The 16825-nt window shown below is 37.3% G+C and overlaps 1 protein-coding gene across 14 annotated transcripts in view; it reads right to left on the reverse strand.

Moving 5' to 3' along the window:
* The window catches only part of LOC121863243 (protein RFT1 homolog), a 71872-nt gene that overhangs the window by 31246 nt on the left and 23801 nt on the right, over positions 1 to 16825 (reverse strand). For all 14 annotated transcript variants that reach the window (XM_042361768.1, XM_042361766.1, XM_042361764.1 and 11 more), the window contains 3 exons: positions 14538 to 14727; positions 11796 to 12035; positions 8092 to 8232 (listed from right to left, as the gene is read on the reverse strand). In XM_042361768.1, coding sequence (XP_042217702.1) covers positions 8092 to 8232; positions 11796 to 12035; positions 14538 to 14727 — 571 coding nt within the window. The remainder of the gene's footprint in view (positions 1 to 8091; positions 8233 to 11795; positions 12036 to 14537; positions 14728 to 16825) is intronic.

Genomic DNA, 16825 nt, shown 5'->3' on the forward strand with positions numbered 1-16825 from the left:
TCAAAGAAGTTAATTCACATTTTGAATCCCCTACAGTCATGCAAGAGATTCACACTTGACCCTCTTAATTCCAAGAAAGGGAAACATGGTAAAACTAATGTGCTAGATACCAAGTGACCAAGCACTGTCATACCACCCTTCCTACTATACTGGTGCATTGCTGCTCATGATAGGAATAGATAATGTCCCCTATGAAAATACTGCAGTTACTGTACATCATCTCTAATGTGTAGCATCCATTTGTATTTTTTGTCACCCAGTTCTGAAATTTTGTTCCAGCAGTTTTTGGCCAGCCTGTGTCTAATTTTAGATTGTTAGGTGCATAGTACTGGATTGTCAAACTGTATGGAGATGGAAATGTGCTCTCAACTTCCAGAATTGATTGTGTAACTGGTGTGCCACTCATTCTTTGGTAGCTACTGGGTAGGGTTTCCTTAGTTTTTTCATATTTTTTGCACATCATCCATGCCTTTTACAAAGTTTCTGTGAGAGAAAGACAGCTTGTTTGGGTTACAGAAGTGTAGTACACTCATTTATGAGCAATTATTTCCATTTAAATCAATGAAATCATAATTCGCCATTTGATAATTCACAATGTCTTCTGGTATCTAACCCGAGAAATATCACGACTCCACTATAGTACAAATTCAACAACAAAACAGAAGCTTTAATGTAAACAACCATGATATAATGAGGCTCCTCAGTAGATAATTTACAGTAATTATATTATTAGTATGAATAATGCTCCCCAGCACTGAATTACCATGCCCTAAATATGACATAGAGTGTGTTGCATGATGGCATATTTTACAGGTCATTCATTGAAAGCCCTTGCCACAAAAAGTGTTTTCATGGAACAAATTTCTATTGAAACAACAATCAAAATCATCTTATGTTGTGTGTGTGTCTATAACATCCATTCCTTCCTAAATTTTCTATACAATCCAAGTAAGGATAAAATGAATCTCATTACCGGGTACATCAAACATTAAGCAAATTTTTAATTAAGGTTGCAACATAATTAATATACAAGATGTACAGGTAGTTCTGCTATAACGCGATAATTGTGTTCTTGTAAAATATCGTGATATAGAAAATCGCGTAATAGAAATAACAGGGCTTATGGAGTAAATAGGGTTAGGTGCAGATTACAGTATTACCCCGCCTAACGCGGTTTCACTTAACGCGTTTTATCATATACGCGGTGCCTCGCCAGAGCTGAACTTTCACTTAACACGGATTTTTTCCACATATACGCGGTGAGTGTCCGGCTCGAGACGCTATTTTTAGATTTGCCCCACCCACCACCCTGCCTGACTGCCTGTTTTAGCTCATAAAATTCATACAAATTACCCGGCCAGAATATAATTTACATTGCTGGAATTCTTATAATTTGGTGATCATTTTGAATATAAACATCATATATTTTGCATTAGACATACAAATTTTAGATAACATTTTTTTCTCTGGGTAACTATGTTATCTTTTGTGCAAAATATATGACATTTATATTCAAAATATTCCTGGTCTTACAAGGAATCCAGCAATGTCAATTATATTATCCTAACTTTAGTTTGAGGTATTATTTATTACAAAAAAGTTAAGTATTCTGGTTTTCCCACACATCTCCTTGGGACGGTTGGTGGGGGGTGGGGGGGAGGGAGGGACCGACCGACCATCTGTTACCCCGTGAAGAATATTTTTTTTTTTTTATTAACTGAAGATATTTGTTTTAGCTCATAAAATTCATACAAATTACCCGGTCAGAATATAATTTACATTGCTGGAATTCTTATAATTTGATGATCATTTTGAATATAAACATCATATATTTTGCATTAGACATAAAATTTTTAGATAAAATGTTTAATCTGAGTAAGAATGTTATCTTTTGTGCAAAATATATGACGTTTATATTCAAAATATTCCTGGTCTTACAAGGAATCCAGCAATGTCAATTATATTATCCTAACTTTAATCTGAGGTATTATTTAATACAAAATGTTAAAATCTAAATTTTTCACCCACTCTTCTCTTGAAGGGATGATTGGTGGGGGGTGGGGGGGAGGGTTGGGACTGACCGCGCGGTTGGAAGAGGGGGAAGGCAAGGTGGGGTACTTTGATTGACAGATAGTGTCTGAAGATTATTTTTTTTTTATTAACTGAAGATATTTGTTTTAGCTCATAAAATTCATACAAATTACCCGGCCAGAATATAATTTACATTGCTGGAATTCTTATAATTTGGTGATCATTTTGAATATAAACATCATATATTTTGCATTAGACATACAAATTTTAGATAAAAAATTTTTCTGAGTAACTATGTTATCTTTTGTGCAAAATATATGACATTTATATTCAAAATATTCCTGGTCTTACAAGGAATCCAGCAATGTCAATTGTATTATCCTAACTTTAGTTTGAGGTATTATTTATTAAAATTTAGTGGTTTTCCCCCAAAAATTTCTCAGAGAGGGAAGAGCCGGCAGTGTAGTGTGAGAGGGGGAGGGAGTTGAGTCCATTATTTGAATGGACATTAACTTGGCGACTGTATTTCTCTATTTCTCTTAAGTATTAATTGTGTGCATGTACCATCATAAAATTAAGATGTTATTTTTACTACAACATAGTTATGTGTCTTCAAAAAGTGGAGTTTGGGGGTCGGGCCGGTTTCTATTGGAATTAATCCCATATGTTCTGTTGTTCACTTAACGCGGATTTCACTTAACACGGGACCCTCTGGGTTCTATTGACCGCGTTAAGTGGGGTACAACTGTACTCGAAATCGAAAAAATTTAGTAGTTAGCCTAACACAAAGGATAGCACAGTCTAAATAAATGTTACATTCATATCTAATAATGAAATCATACAGTAAATGTAACACTTTACTTGATGGGGGAGAAGGGTGATTTTGAGGTTGATAAAATCGAGCTTCTCTTCAAGTGTTATATCCTTTCTTTTACGATCATCACCGGGAATTCTATCACCAGAACGCTTCTTGTTGATATTCTTCTTTACTATATTCACAGTTAATACGTGGGGTATGCTATAACGAACGGATCCTACTACGAATATTCCTATAACGAACGGTTTTACCTATAAAATTGAGAATGCTATAACGAACGAAACTCCTACAACGAACATTATTTCATTTTTTTTTCTAATTTATTGTTTTTTTATTACAAATATTAATGATATTCTTTATTTCAGGGGTTTAGATGCATATTTATGCACTTTTTTACAATTTTTACAATTTTATATTATATTTTTCAGTGTTAAGTGGTTGTATTTGGGGGCCTGGAACGGATTAATCCTATAACGAACGAATGCTATAACGAACAAGGTTCTAGAACCAATTAGATTCGTTATAGCATACCCCACTAGGGTGTGTCATACAGAGGCGAATTTTTTTTTTTTTTGAGTTTGAAAAATCGGCCCATGGTATTAATGATGTAGTTCTATGTGCAGAATCATGTGATATCTTCAGATTTGAAAAGTTTTCATTTTTTGCTAGGTAAATTTTAACTTGAAATCTTATGAAAATTCAGTATTCCCACCCTTTTACCAACACCACTAAATAGCTTATTTAAAGTAAAGTAAATGTATCAGGTTAATTTATTAGGATGAAAATGATCCAGAATAGTGAAACGAATGATCTTGACACATTTATTAAATTTAATATTCCTTTAGAAAACAAAATCATCAAATACAAAAACCGGTTTTACTACTACGACCCGGTGTTGCTGCACACCATAGAGAACATGTCTTTCTTGCTTCTGTTTCTACTCATCACCTCCCTGCTGACCACCTGAGCTCGGATGTAGCCTTCCCTCCTCTCCTGGCTGTACACGTGACTGCTGGCCTCGCTCACTTGCTGTACACAACGCTCTATACTCTGGGTGTGCGAGGGCCAGGCAGGGACATGCATGGGGTTGTCCAGGAAAGCTCTGACTTGAACATTGGTGAGGCTGCAGGTAAGAGGGGGCTCACTGCCAGCCTGGATGTTATCCAGATCTATGAGATCAGTGAGGGTCTTGGCATCTAGATTGACTTCAGGAGTCTTCCTGACCCTGAAGGAATCGTCACCAACTGATTCGTCATGCCCAGATCCTCTCATAAGTCTCATATCCAAGATCTTTTTGACTGCCACTCTTCTCTCCTCATCCTTACTGCAGAGCATTGTCTGAAGAACTGCCTCGGGATGAGCATACCAGGAAGATCTCCTCACAGTCTGCTCCACAATCTGAACAACCTTCCTTGGCTGACTCCTCAGGAGCTCAAGCTGGAAGAGAACATGCCTCGGACCTTCGGAGAACGATGACTTGACCTTGGTGTTGAACCAATTTGGCAAGTAGACACTCACGATGAATTGGACAATAAGTCTTAGGTTGTGAAGCTGGTTTCCTTTCAGTTTATGATGAGAGACCCAAATTCTGCAGAACCTGAGAGCCGTTGTGAGCCACCTAGAATGTGAGACTGGACCTATCTGCAGGTAAGCAAGTCTATCAGGCATGACCCCAGTTTTGATAGCACTGCAAATCATGTAACCATAGTACTGGTCAGTACTCAGGTCGTCAATGACAGTATGTGCAAGCTCAACGAGTGGAGGGCCAACTGTGATTTTTTCAAAGCTCGGATTTATTTCTAACTCAGTGGCAGAGTCCAGCATCTTGCCAAGAGGACCAGACCATCTGTTGCTTGAAAGAGTCTTGCCATCCAGCTCCTGGATCAGATGTCTGAGTGGCAACTCGTTGGTGTGGAGGTCACAAACAATCCAGACCAGCTTCTTCCCAATCTTCCGCTCTATCCACTGTATGACCCTCCCTTGCCACCCTGTGTTCGTGTTGGTGCTGTCCCCTCCAATGGCCTGCAGGGTCTGGTCTACGTTCCTCTCTCTGAGCCAGTTCACAATGTTATCTGCCACTATCTCAGCTGGTTTCCTGATGTCATCTTTCTCTGGAGTGAAATGCCACAAATACTTCCCTCCTGGTTCACTGCAGCAGGAGTAGTGTTCCTCCTTCACCATGGCAGGGAACAACTTGTCAGAATCTCCAACTTTCATGAACACTTTAGTGTCATCCCTTCTCCCATCAAAGAACAAACAATTGATTCCATTTTCTCTTATCCCTTATCAAACTCCTCTTCTAGATTACTGACAAGTTTCTCCTGAGCTCTCCTTACTTTGTTACTGATCTATCACCAGGTGAACATCATCAGGTGTTATCAAACCACCGCCAATCCAGGCAGCTGTTGCTATCTCTGCAGTTTCTCTGAGACCAGTGTGGTGTCGCATGCTGGCCAGAGCTATGCTCGGGATATCTTTCCTATTTCGAATCTTATGCCTGGAAGGTTTGGGATCATTATTTTCTGGGTTAGGGACAAAGTCACCATTCTCCTGGTCAGCACTCGGATCAGCCATGGGGAAGTCATTAAACTCTGAATCAGCTTGACTCCAATCATCGGCCTTTTTTACCTCACCCTGGGCCTTCTCAAGTCTCTTTTCCTCGGCAACTCTTCTCCTCTTCTGTCTCTCTGTGGCAGCCTCCTGTCTCTTGGACTCCGGAATATCTTGGCTAGAAATCATGAGAGCCCCTATACTGCCAGTCTTCTCTCTCTGTGCTTTGACAAATGCCAGTTCGATCACAGGAATCTTCAGTTCACGCTTGCAAATACAGGAGATGTGGGCCTCGGATTTACAGTCACGATCGCATCCAAACTCAGGACAGAGAACAATTGGGCACTTGCAAGTAATTATGTCAAATAACTGGTCCAGTTGCTTGGCAAAGCTGTCATAACTGCAAGTTTTCCTCTCCCAAGAGAGATATCTCTTGCCTTTTCCCAACTGGCTAGCAGTCTCTCACTAATCTTCTTCTGACTTGTTATGACTGGAGGCTTGAACTGAGCGTTAGCCAGAGTGTACTGTGCCAAGACAGCTTTGGTCATATCACTGGCAATGTCTTTGTTTGTGTAAGTTCTTTGGTTCTTTTCACTGATTTGCCTGATTAAAACATCTCTCAATGTAGGCAACTTCGACTTCAGGAGCTCTCTCCCAGACCCAAGATAGTGACTGAGATGGCTGGATTTTTGGTTCCTCGTCCTGACACAAGCAGCCATCGCAAATATTTTCAACTTATAAATGCATCAGAATCTGAAACAGAAAAAAATATTGTTAGTTGGGTTGTTAAAGAATGAAGTCAGAAAGCAATGTTCACTATTTAATTGTAATGCACTAATGCAGCTGTACGTTAGATTTTCGATAAATTTCACGCTAAAATTTACCTAGCAAAAGGTTGCAAAATATTGAAACTGAAATTATTTTCTGTTTATATACACTAAAATCTACCAAAAAAGTGATGGGCCAATAGTTTTAGCTGATCTTCCCTCCTATGACACACCCTAATACCCCACTGTACCACAAAATTGGAGAAATAGTAAGCAAAAATCGCGTTATATCAAACAAGCGTTCGCGTTATACAATATCGTTCCTAATTCATAAATCGCGTTAGAGCAAATTCGCGTTATCAAAACACGCGTTATAGCAGAACTCACTGTACAGTATAGTCTCGATTTACGCGGATTTCCTTTACGCGGCACCTGGCCAGACCGGCAATTATTAGTTACGCGGTACATTCCATCATTTACGCGGGAAGCGGCGCGGCAGGGTGCGCACAAGGTCGCCCAGTCAACAAAACATTACCGAATTCTTCACCCACCACAGCCAGCCCAAGTCAGTGATAGTGAGGATATGGACTTTGAGGGGTTTGACAAAGAGGCCTGCAAGCCTCTGTGGTGGATAGTGATACAGGTGAGGGCCAATAATCTGCCCTCTGCCTTGGAACGAACCCCCCATCCCCGTGTGCCCAGCCATCTCTTCTACTAACGGACGTGTTAAAAAACCTACAATAATATTATTGATATTTCTCTTAAATATTAATTGTGTGTGCATACCATCATAAAATTAAGATGTTATTTTTACTACAATGTAGGTATTGTGTCGGAAACAGGGTAGTCTGGGAGTCGGCCCAGTCTCTATTTCAATTAACCCCATATGTTCTGTTATTTCATTTACGCGTTTCTCGTTTTACGCGGACCTCCACGGGTTTAATTGACCGCGAAAACCGAGACAATACTGTACAATGAAAGACAAAAGTCGTGTCGTGAAATTTGGTGAAAACATATGCCGAAGGGCTAAAACTTTTGGGGTGCTCTGCCTTGTGGTAGGGCTCTCATAATGTTTCACAAGTTATATTTAATCTTCGGACAAAACCTCGACACGATTTTTATCTTTGACTGTACACACAGTTAATCTGTACAATAGAATCCTGGTTATCCAGCAACTATGGGGATTGAAAGGTGACAGATAAAGAGGTTTTCTGGTTAGGTGAATCTCACTCTTAGGATCCCCCAATAAATTCTACAATGCACAGTGCTACAGGCTGACCTGGCAAATTTGTGTCTCAGAAAAATGGACTTCCTTAACACTTATTCCACTCTATATAAATGATGTGGCTTAGAAATAAAGAAAATATAAAACTATAAAATAAGAAAAATAAAGAGCATGGGCATGTATATATGGGAAGTGTATGTGTGTAGAGGTGGTGGATTACTGGGCTATAGGGCATGGCTGCGTTCTCTCACGATGTGACGTCACGACATACACACAACCAGTGTGGCAGCCACACATCTGTGAGTCAGCTTGGTGACTGCCTGAACTGTGTCATGTTGCCCAGAGAATGGCTTAAATGTGGAAGATATTTTTTGTACTTAAAATATGTGCTATTGTATTTTATGATATGCTATGTATCGACTTTATTTTCCATCATTGCAATAAATATGGCAGCTCATCCTCATTGTGCGAGGTATTCAAACTTACGATTCTAGCTGATTTTGGAGAATTTTTTATTATTATTATTTCACTTTGGTGCCAGTTAGCTGAATCTGCCGGTTGCATGAATTCCAGATAACCAGGATTCTACTAGTTTTAATTGTTTACTTTCTCTATCATATTTTTATTGTTCATTACTGGATAATTAAATTCTTCTAACATATTGTATATTACAAACTGTGACAAAACAAAACATCACTTACCTGATATTCACCTTGTTGGGCTAAGGATATCAATGAGAAGAAATTCATGAGATAAAATTCACCCTCTGTCAGTGCTTCTTTTAACCATCCTTGTTTAAAAAAACTCCATGATATGGTTCCTAATTCACTGTCCACTTCAGGCTGAAAATAAAATTACTATATATTTCTGAAGGTAAGGTACGATACATGTTATGACATGAACTTATGAAAAAATACTGTCACATAAAATTACCATGCAAATAAATTTACTGTGACCCTATTAATCCTTTACTAATGGCGATGGTAACTCGTAGTCATTATGTATATACTGTATTGTAGTGATACCCTTGTTAGCCGGAACAATTGGTGCACAACACTTCCGGGGAAGAGAGATTTCTGGCTAACCAGACGACTTTCTCAAACCCTGAAAAATTCCTTATCCCCGGAATCGTTTCCGGTTACTGGGAAAAGTTTCCGAGTGTCTAAACTAGACATCTTACACACACGCACATTCACCCACTTCCCCAAAAAGTTTCTGGGTGCTGGGGATATTTTCCTTGAGTTTAAACTACTGGAGTCCATAAATGCAGTTCTAATTAAGTTAGAAACTCAATTTCTTTTCTATAATAATCCAGAATATTTTATCTCAAAGTTTGGTTAATAAATATATTTAAAAATAAAAAATCTATATGATACAGGCGTCAATGAAGCTGTGTTACAGCAAAGACTGGTATTTTCCACTCCCATGGAGCTGTGGGGGATAAGTGGGTCTAATGTAACTGAACTGACCTGACCTGATGCAATGTCAAGTGGAGGTAGGGTGGGGGATTAGTGGTCTCATATTACGGACCTTCCGATGAGATGTTAGGTCACCCTTTCTTGGGATGTTTATACTTAAATAAATCATTATCTTGCAAGGATTCCAGCAATGCAAGTTATATTCTGCTAAGTCAAGTCTGTGACAGTTTATAAAAGAAAAACTTTAAGCCTAAAACCATCTTCATCCCATTAATTGTTATCACTTGCTAGCTGGGGGGAGGGGGATGTGGGGTGTTGACAGCCAGGAGGGGAGATTAACGCCTAGTTGTCGGTAGAAACGTGATAGGTCAGGGACTCAGGAATAAATTATACAAGACAGGGAGTCTAAATTTTTCACTTATAAAATGTGACTGACTTGATTTAGCAGCATATAACTTGCTGGAATTCTTGCAAGATAGTGATTAACTTGAGTATAAACATCTCATAGTTTGCACTAAACATAAAATTTTTAGTAATTAACTTAGTACATTTGAGTACAGGTTGTGATAATTTATGCGGTTGCTCAGCAGTTGTACAGTAGTTGCAAATCTTCGTAATATCACGAGTGCATAATGTGTCTCCAAATGCCCTGGTGTATTCAATGATCAGTTGTCTACGTGCAAAAGTAGGCAAATCAAGCCATCATGTATCAATTAATTTTACAATATATATTATAAAGTAAAATGTTATAAGACAATGGTTTAGTAGTGCTGTGTGTGCTGTGTAAGTGTCTTGGCATGTCACCTAACCACCTGACTCGTCACCTCACCCTTTGCCTCGTTAGCTCAGCTCGGAATTACTTTGATTTATTACTGTACTGTATTATTTTACTTTTTTAGTATTGCATGTACATTTAAAGAAATATTTATATTTGCACAGTAATTATAAACAGACCCAGAGCAGAACAATCCAGCATTACCCAAGCAGTTGGTCTTCCCAGCCAGGTACCAACCATGAGAGGATGCAGCTAAACATGATGCAATCTTCCATAACACCAGGAGCCCTTGTCCCCAGGCCCTGAGTAAAAACGTTTGGAGTTATTTTCTTGCAAATTTCACAGATTTTCTGGTAATTGCGCATTATTTCATAATCGCCATTTGCTCCCAGACCCAGAAATAAAATTTGGGACAGATACCAGATTTTTTTTTTTCAGAAAATGCTCCGGAATTTAGAGAATTTTCCGGAAAAATTCTAAGCAAATTTAAATTCTGGCTATTGGAGAGTTTCGGGTTTGAGGGATTCCAGCTAACGGAGATATTACCTGCCGGACAGGTAAATACATTACAGTAGAACGTCGATATAAAGCGAGATACATTTCAAGAGAGGTTGCTTTAAACCGAATTCACGAATTCACACTAAATCAAAGTGTTGTTTCAATGGAATAATTTAGTTTGGTACTTGAGAGAAACACAAAACACTAAAAAGACTGAGTCTACCCAGATGCACCTCAGCCCATCTCCTAGAGTAAACAAAACATTGTTTTTTGTAGTATTATGTTAAAACAAACACTCATAAATCAACACAGCTAAAATTAAGGGATGGGAAATGGTCTGTTTACTGGCTGGGAAGATGGGGGGAAGGGAGGGAGGTGAGGTGATATGTTTGACAGTTGATGCCAAAGTCTAGTGCTTATTTATTTATCTGTCCTTAGGAGTGACTAAGTTTTTCTCTTATGAAATGTCGCTAAACTGACATGGGAGAATATATTAAACATTGCTGGAATTCTTATAAGATAGTGATTAATTTGAATATAAACATGCTATAGCTCGCATTAGACAAACAAATTCTAGTTCTAATTTAAGAATTTTATTACAGAGAGCAAAAAATTTGATCTCTTGTGCAAAATATATGATGTATATATTCAAATTATTTGCTGTGTTGCAAGGATTCCAGCAATGCAAATTATATTCTCCTAACTTTAGTCTGTGACATTATATAAGATAAACACTTTAAGCCTAAAGCACCAAACCCTGGCTGGGAAGATGGGGGGGTGACAGTGACATGTTTGACAGTTGGCGCAGAAAGTTCTGGTGAAGTATTTATTTGTTTATTTATGTCCTTTAGCTTAAGTTTATGTTTTTTGCTTATAAAATGTCACAGAAGTGACCAGGGAGAATATAATTTACATTGCTGGAATTCTTATAAGATAGTGATTAATTTGAATATAAACATACTATAGTTTGCAGAAGACAAAAATTTTAATAATCACTTAGCACATTATTTTGAGTACATGTACAGTACAGCTTCGCCCTCAGGACAGTGCAGCGTGCCCAGAGAAACATTAGGTGCAAATTTTAAAATATGATGCACCAGATTGACTTGTGCAAAATAGGAAAGATTCGCTTTAAATAAAAACATTGTCCTTAATTGTGGGTGTCGCTTTAAATCAATAATCTTAAATTGAATCGCTTTAAATCGACATTCTACTGTACCAGGTATTTAAAAAAATAAATAAATAATCTTACCATCTTATAGAAAATAAAATTCTGTTTAAAGCCATCAAAGTTCAGGGTTTGATAAATAAAAAAAGAATCACTCCAGTCCAATGAGGAAGCCACTTGAGTGGAAGCGTGGATTGTGGAAACTATCCCAGCACCACTCATTAAGACTGGGGTCTATAAGGATTTGGACCTATCACAACTGGTGCCCATAAGGATTGGGGAAATTTTTTTGTTTGGCTATCATCGGTTATTCATTGGGGATTTATTCATAAAAATGTCCAATTTAAAACTTGGACAGTCACAAACACTGATATGAATCAGCAAGTCAAGTTGCTAAATGTAAATAACACTTTCCCTGGTTACCAAATTATGCTTAAATCAAACTGATAACTTCTATTATATCTAAGGTATAATAAATCACCTTTAGGTATGACAATTAAAATAAACACTGTAATAATAAAAATCAACAATTTACTGCTGACTTACCAATAATCTCCCTGGTTTCCATCTAGGAAACAGTTGCCTAATTCCTTTAACTGGTAACTTCACGACTTCCTCCTTCTTGTGAAAGATTTGAATGAACAGCCCATAATATGACACACAATATATTAGTGAGCCAACAATGTGACTGATGCCATACATTAAAACACCATGCATGGGCCAAATATACACAAATGTTGCCAGAAGTATAGAGCGCAGTACTTGCATTAATCCCTCAATCACAACCTGTAACAGTAAGAAAATCATATGTGTATATCTTTTATCTGTTGATTCCTTTACCTCCCCATTACAACTACCACACTTCAAAAGGAATAACTGGTTGCAAAGGTCACCAGCAATAGTAGGATACTAACAAAATGTGACATCATACTAACTCGTGCATATACACCATGGCATTTGGCTGCTATGAGATGACCAGATTTCAGATGCAATACATTACTAAATTCCCTGTTGATATCCTGCTAATATTTACAAGGGCAGGTTTCTAAATTGTCCAGCTATGAGCTTACTTATAAAATTTTATTTCAGTATCAATCCCTCATTTATAGCCTAGTGGACTCAGTCAGGTGACTCCCATAACTTAATCCAGGCAGACAATGGGAAGTAGTAGTACTATGAATGCTCCAACTGTTGCTACAACACAACACACTTTGGGAGTTAACCCATAATATACAATATCCAATACAGTCGAACGTCGATATAATACGAGATAGGTTCCAAGAGAGGTCGTTTTAAACCGAATTCGCACTAAATCGAAGTGTTATTTCAATGGAATAATTTAGTTTGGTTCTTGAGAGAAACACAAAATACTAAAAACACTGAGTCTACCCAGATGCACCTCAGCCCATCTCCTAGAATAAACAAAAGATTATTTTTTGTAGTACAGTATTATGTTAAAACAAACACTCATAAATCAACACAGCTAAAATTAAGGGATGGGAAATGGTCTGTTTACTGGCTGGGAAGATGGGGGGGAGGCAGGGAGGTGAGGTGATATGTTTGACAGTTGAAACCAAGGTCTAGTGCTTATTTATTAATCTGTCCTTAAGAGTGACTTAAGTTTTTCTCTTATAAAATGTAACTGAACTGACATGGGAGAATACAATTAAAATTGCTGGAATTCTTATAAGATAGTGATTAATTTGAATATAAACATTGCTATTAGACACAAATTTTAGTTCTAATTTAAGAATTTTATTACAGAGAGCAAAATTTCTTATCTCTTGTGCAAAATATATGATGTTTGTATTCAAATTATTCGCTGTGTTGCAAGGATTCGTGCAATACAAATTATATTCTCCTAACTTCAGTCTGTGACATTATACAAGATAAAAACTTTAAGCCTAAAACATCAAACCCTGGCTGGGAAAATGGGGGATGACAGTGATATGTTTGACAGTTGGCACTGAAGGTCTAGTGAAGTATTTATTTGTTTATTTATGTCCTTTAGCTTGAGGGTTTTTTTTATTATTATAAAAAGTCAAAGTGACCAGGGAGAATATAATTTACATTGCTGGAATTCTTATAAGATAGTGATTAATTTGAATATAATCATGCTATGGTTTGCACTCGACAAAAATTTTAGTAATCATTTAGTACATTATTTTCTGTACATGTACAGTACAGCTTTACCCTTAGGACAGTGTAGCATGCCCAGAGAAACATTAGGTGCAAAATTTTAAATATGATGCACCAGATTGACTCGCGCAAAATAGGAGAATCGCTATAAATTAAAACATTGTCCTTAATTGTGGGTGTCGCTTTAAATCAATAGTCTTATATTGAATCGCTTTAAATCGACGTTCTACTGTACACAAAGAGTAGGGTAAGTCCATAAGAATATGGAAGTTACTAGCTCCCAGTATTACAGTTCCATACTAAGTTAGATACTAAGGGCCGTCATGATGCAGAGCCCTTGATGAACAAGATCCCAAAGCAAACAGGTCATGTGACAATTAATAAGCTGTAAATACTGGTAACAACTAAAGATTACCTGGGAAATTCCATATTCTGATCTGATATTATCCAGTCCTAAACTCAAACAGATTTTAGCTAACAGTTTAAAAACTTGCCAGAACATCCAAGGAACATCTGATCCAAAGATGATTCTCAAAACTAATCTTCCAAAATGCCCAGCTACAACACTAAACCTGGTACAGAATACTACCGTACCTAACAAAATCCAAACATGAACGTACTGTAATTTGTAAAATTGAGGACAAGTACATGAAATTAACTCTCTCTGCTTCTGACTCAAAGTTGAAGATGAGATGTGAATAGGATTCTAACAAAGTATAATAATAGAAAACAAATCCAAATAGGTAATAAAGGAGCTATCAATGTAATAATCCCAGGGAAATGCTGCAGCTTCGTAAATATTTGCTGTATATTTGAGGGAAAGAGCAAACATCTCCATATTTTTTCCATTCATTCCAATCCAATGAAAATGTATCAATCCCCATAGAACCCACCTGAATTTTACTGGTAATGTGACATGGAGGATTGGTTTTGTTACCTCTTTTTCCAGTGAACCCTGATGTTAGAGCAGCATATTACTGTACGTACTTGGATATCCTATGTATCACTAAGGGTACACATGTTGAAGTGTACAGAAGAATACAAGAATTTTTTTAATTTGTGACAAATGCAAAAACTTTATCACTGCATCTCATTTGGTTTTGTTGTAATAAAATATCAAAATGGGAACCAGAATTTTTAAATGCCTACCTTTGTTTTGTTCCACAGCTGTAATTCTGCTAAGACAAAAGGTACCTCAGCTGCCACCTCCACAACAATACTCATTACCATAAAGATAACCCCAGCATCATAGTCGGTGGTCACAGCATCTGGTGGCCTTTTCATAACATACTGCCAGATATACCAGCCCAGTACACAAACAGGCCCTGACACTAACAACCTGAGGAATTTAAATTTTTTAACATTAATAATATATTTTGTATTTATTGTGATGACTTTAACACAACAAGTAAGACATTTCTCAATTACAGTCGAGTTGTGATAATTCACAAAATTCAAATTCACGTTCTTAAATTTGCGAGTACTGTACCTCTATTACAGTACTACTTCTTTTTTAAATTTCAGTCAAATACTCAAAATTCGAGGCCGGCTGCCAGCTGCCACAGTGCAGCACAGAGGTATACAGTACTTATTTACATGAAAGTGAAAATGAGTCCCATAGACATGAATGCACAAGGAGGCAGACTGGCTGGTATTGCACTCAACTGCATTTATTTCCCCAAGTTGTAAAGTTAGGTACCATTTACAGCTTGTGTGAACTGGGAGTGCCCAAGGATCGAACCACTGGCCCATGGAACAGGAGGCAAATGCTGTATCACTTGACCGTTGTAACCCTTATTACATAAGAAACCATAAAAGTTGTGGAAATATAATTTCAATGACCTAATGTGACTTAGAAATGAAGAAAATATAATACAGTAATCCGGCAATTTTTGCGGGTTTTTTATCACGGTTTTGACCATTCGCAATTTTTTTACTAAAAAATTATATATACTGTATATAAAATATCCTTTAAAAACAAAAATTTTAATTTTGCGCCATTTTTTATATTCCCCTGTGCGGTGCAGCACAGACGCCACCCTTTCCCGCCTCAGACACTCGCTGCTCCGAGAAGCCTCAGTCCACACGTGCTTACCGTACTCTGAACGCTACTGTGATTACCTCTTCTGTTTGTCCTCCCACGTGCATTCCACATGGCTCCGGGACATAAGCCAGCCTCATCAAAGGCAAATATTACTAGCAAAGACTCTAAAGTAACCAAGAGATCAAGAATAGTGATGACCATAATGGAAAAAACAGTTATATTGGACAAGCTCAGAGGTGGTATGAGCTATGGCTCGAGATTTTTTATTTATTTATTTATTTATTTATTTTTTTTTTTTTTACGGGGATTAGCCCACCCGGGCACAGGTCACTGACCCACATCAGGGCCCAGGAGGCGAAACTGTAATAATAATAATAATAATAATAATAATAATTAATAATAATAATAATAATAATAATAATAATAATAATAATAATAATAATAATAATAATAATAATAATAATAATAATAATAATAATAATAATAATAATAATAATAATAATAATAAAGAACCATAAAGAAACACAAAAATGAAAAAAAGATCAAATGTAAGAAACAATATATGTATGTTATATTGTCAATAGTAAGTGAAACAATTGAGACCCTGCAATTATGTGTAAATGAGGCAGAAAGTCAGATCAGCAACCTGGGACTTGGTTACAATTTTTGTGATGCCATGTGGCAGCAGGGTCTATCATAAACAACACATTATGCTTCCAATATCTTCCCAGGCGGTAGTACCTCCCTGTTTGGTGGTGAAGACTGACAATTCATTTGTGTCTTTTATCAGAATACAAGCGTTCAAGTGGAGGAATGTGGGTGGAAGAGGACGGGCAGACGCCGGTACAGCAGGGAGAGGCTGGCAATGCGGGTGTTGCCGGCCTCAGCGAAATATAATTTTTTTATTTACTTGTAAATAAATTTATTTTGTAATAACTGTGTTTACATTTTTCCATTATTATACTACAATATGATTACAGTCATGCGCCGGTTAACGTCCGTCCGAACAACGTCCGATCGCACATATGTCCGTGGCCCATGAAAATATGGGGGAAAAAAAATTCATACAACGGGACGTAGCGGACATAAGTGGCCTTAGAGTGGGCGCGGTCACGCATGCATCGCGTGTTCTTATAGATTGTGCTGCCAGGCGTATAATGATACAGTACAGTAACTATATACAGGTATCCATAATATGTTTTGATAAATATAAGAAATGTCTATGTAACTGGTTTATGTTTTTTGGCTATTGTAGTGTACAGTACAGTACTTTTAATTTGATTTCTTTACTTACAAAATAAAAAGTTTACAAACTGTATAACAGTGTACCGTATGCTTGGTTTTGCCTCGCCGACGAGGCAATATTGTACAGTACAAGTACATACACTGCAAT

This window comes from Homarus americanus, unplaced genomic scaffold (assembly GCF_018991925.1).
Source record: "Homarus americanus isolate GMGI-L3 unplaced genomic scaffold, GMGI_Hamer_2.0 scaffold46197, whole genome shotgun sequence".
Taxonomy (NCBI): Eukaryota; Metazoa; Arthropoda; class Malacostraca; order Decapoda; family Nephropidae; genus Homarus; species Homarus americanus.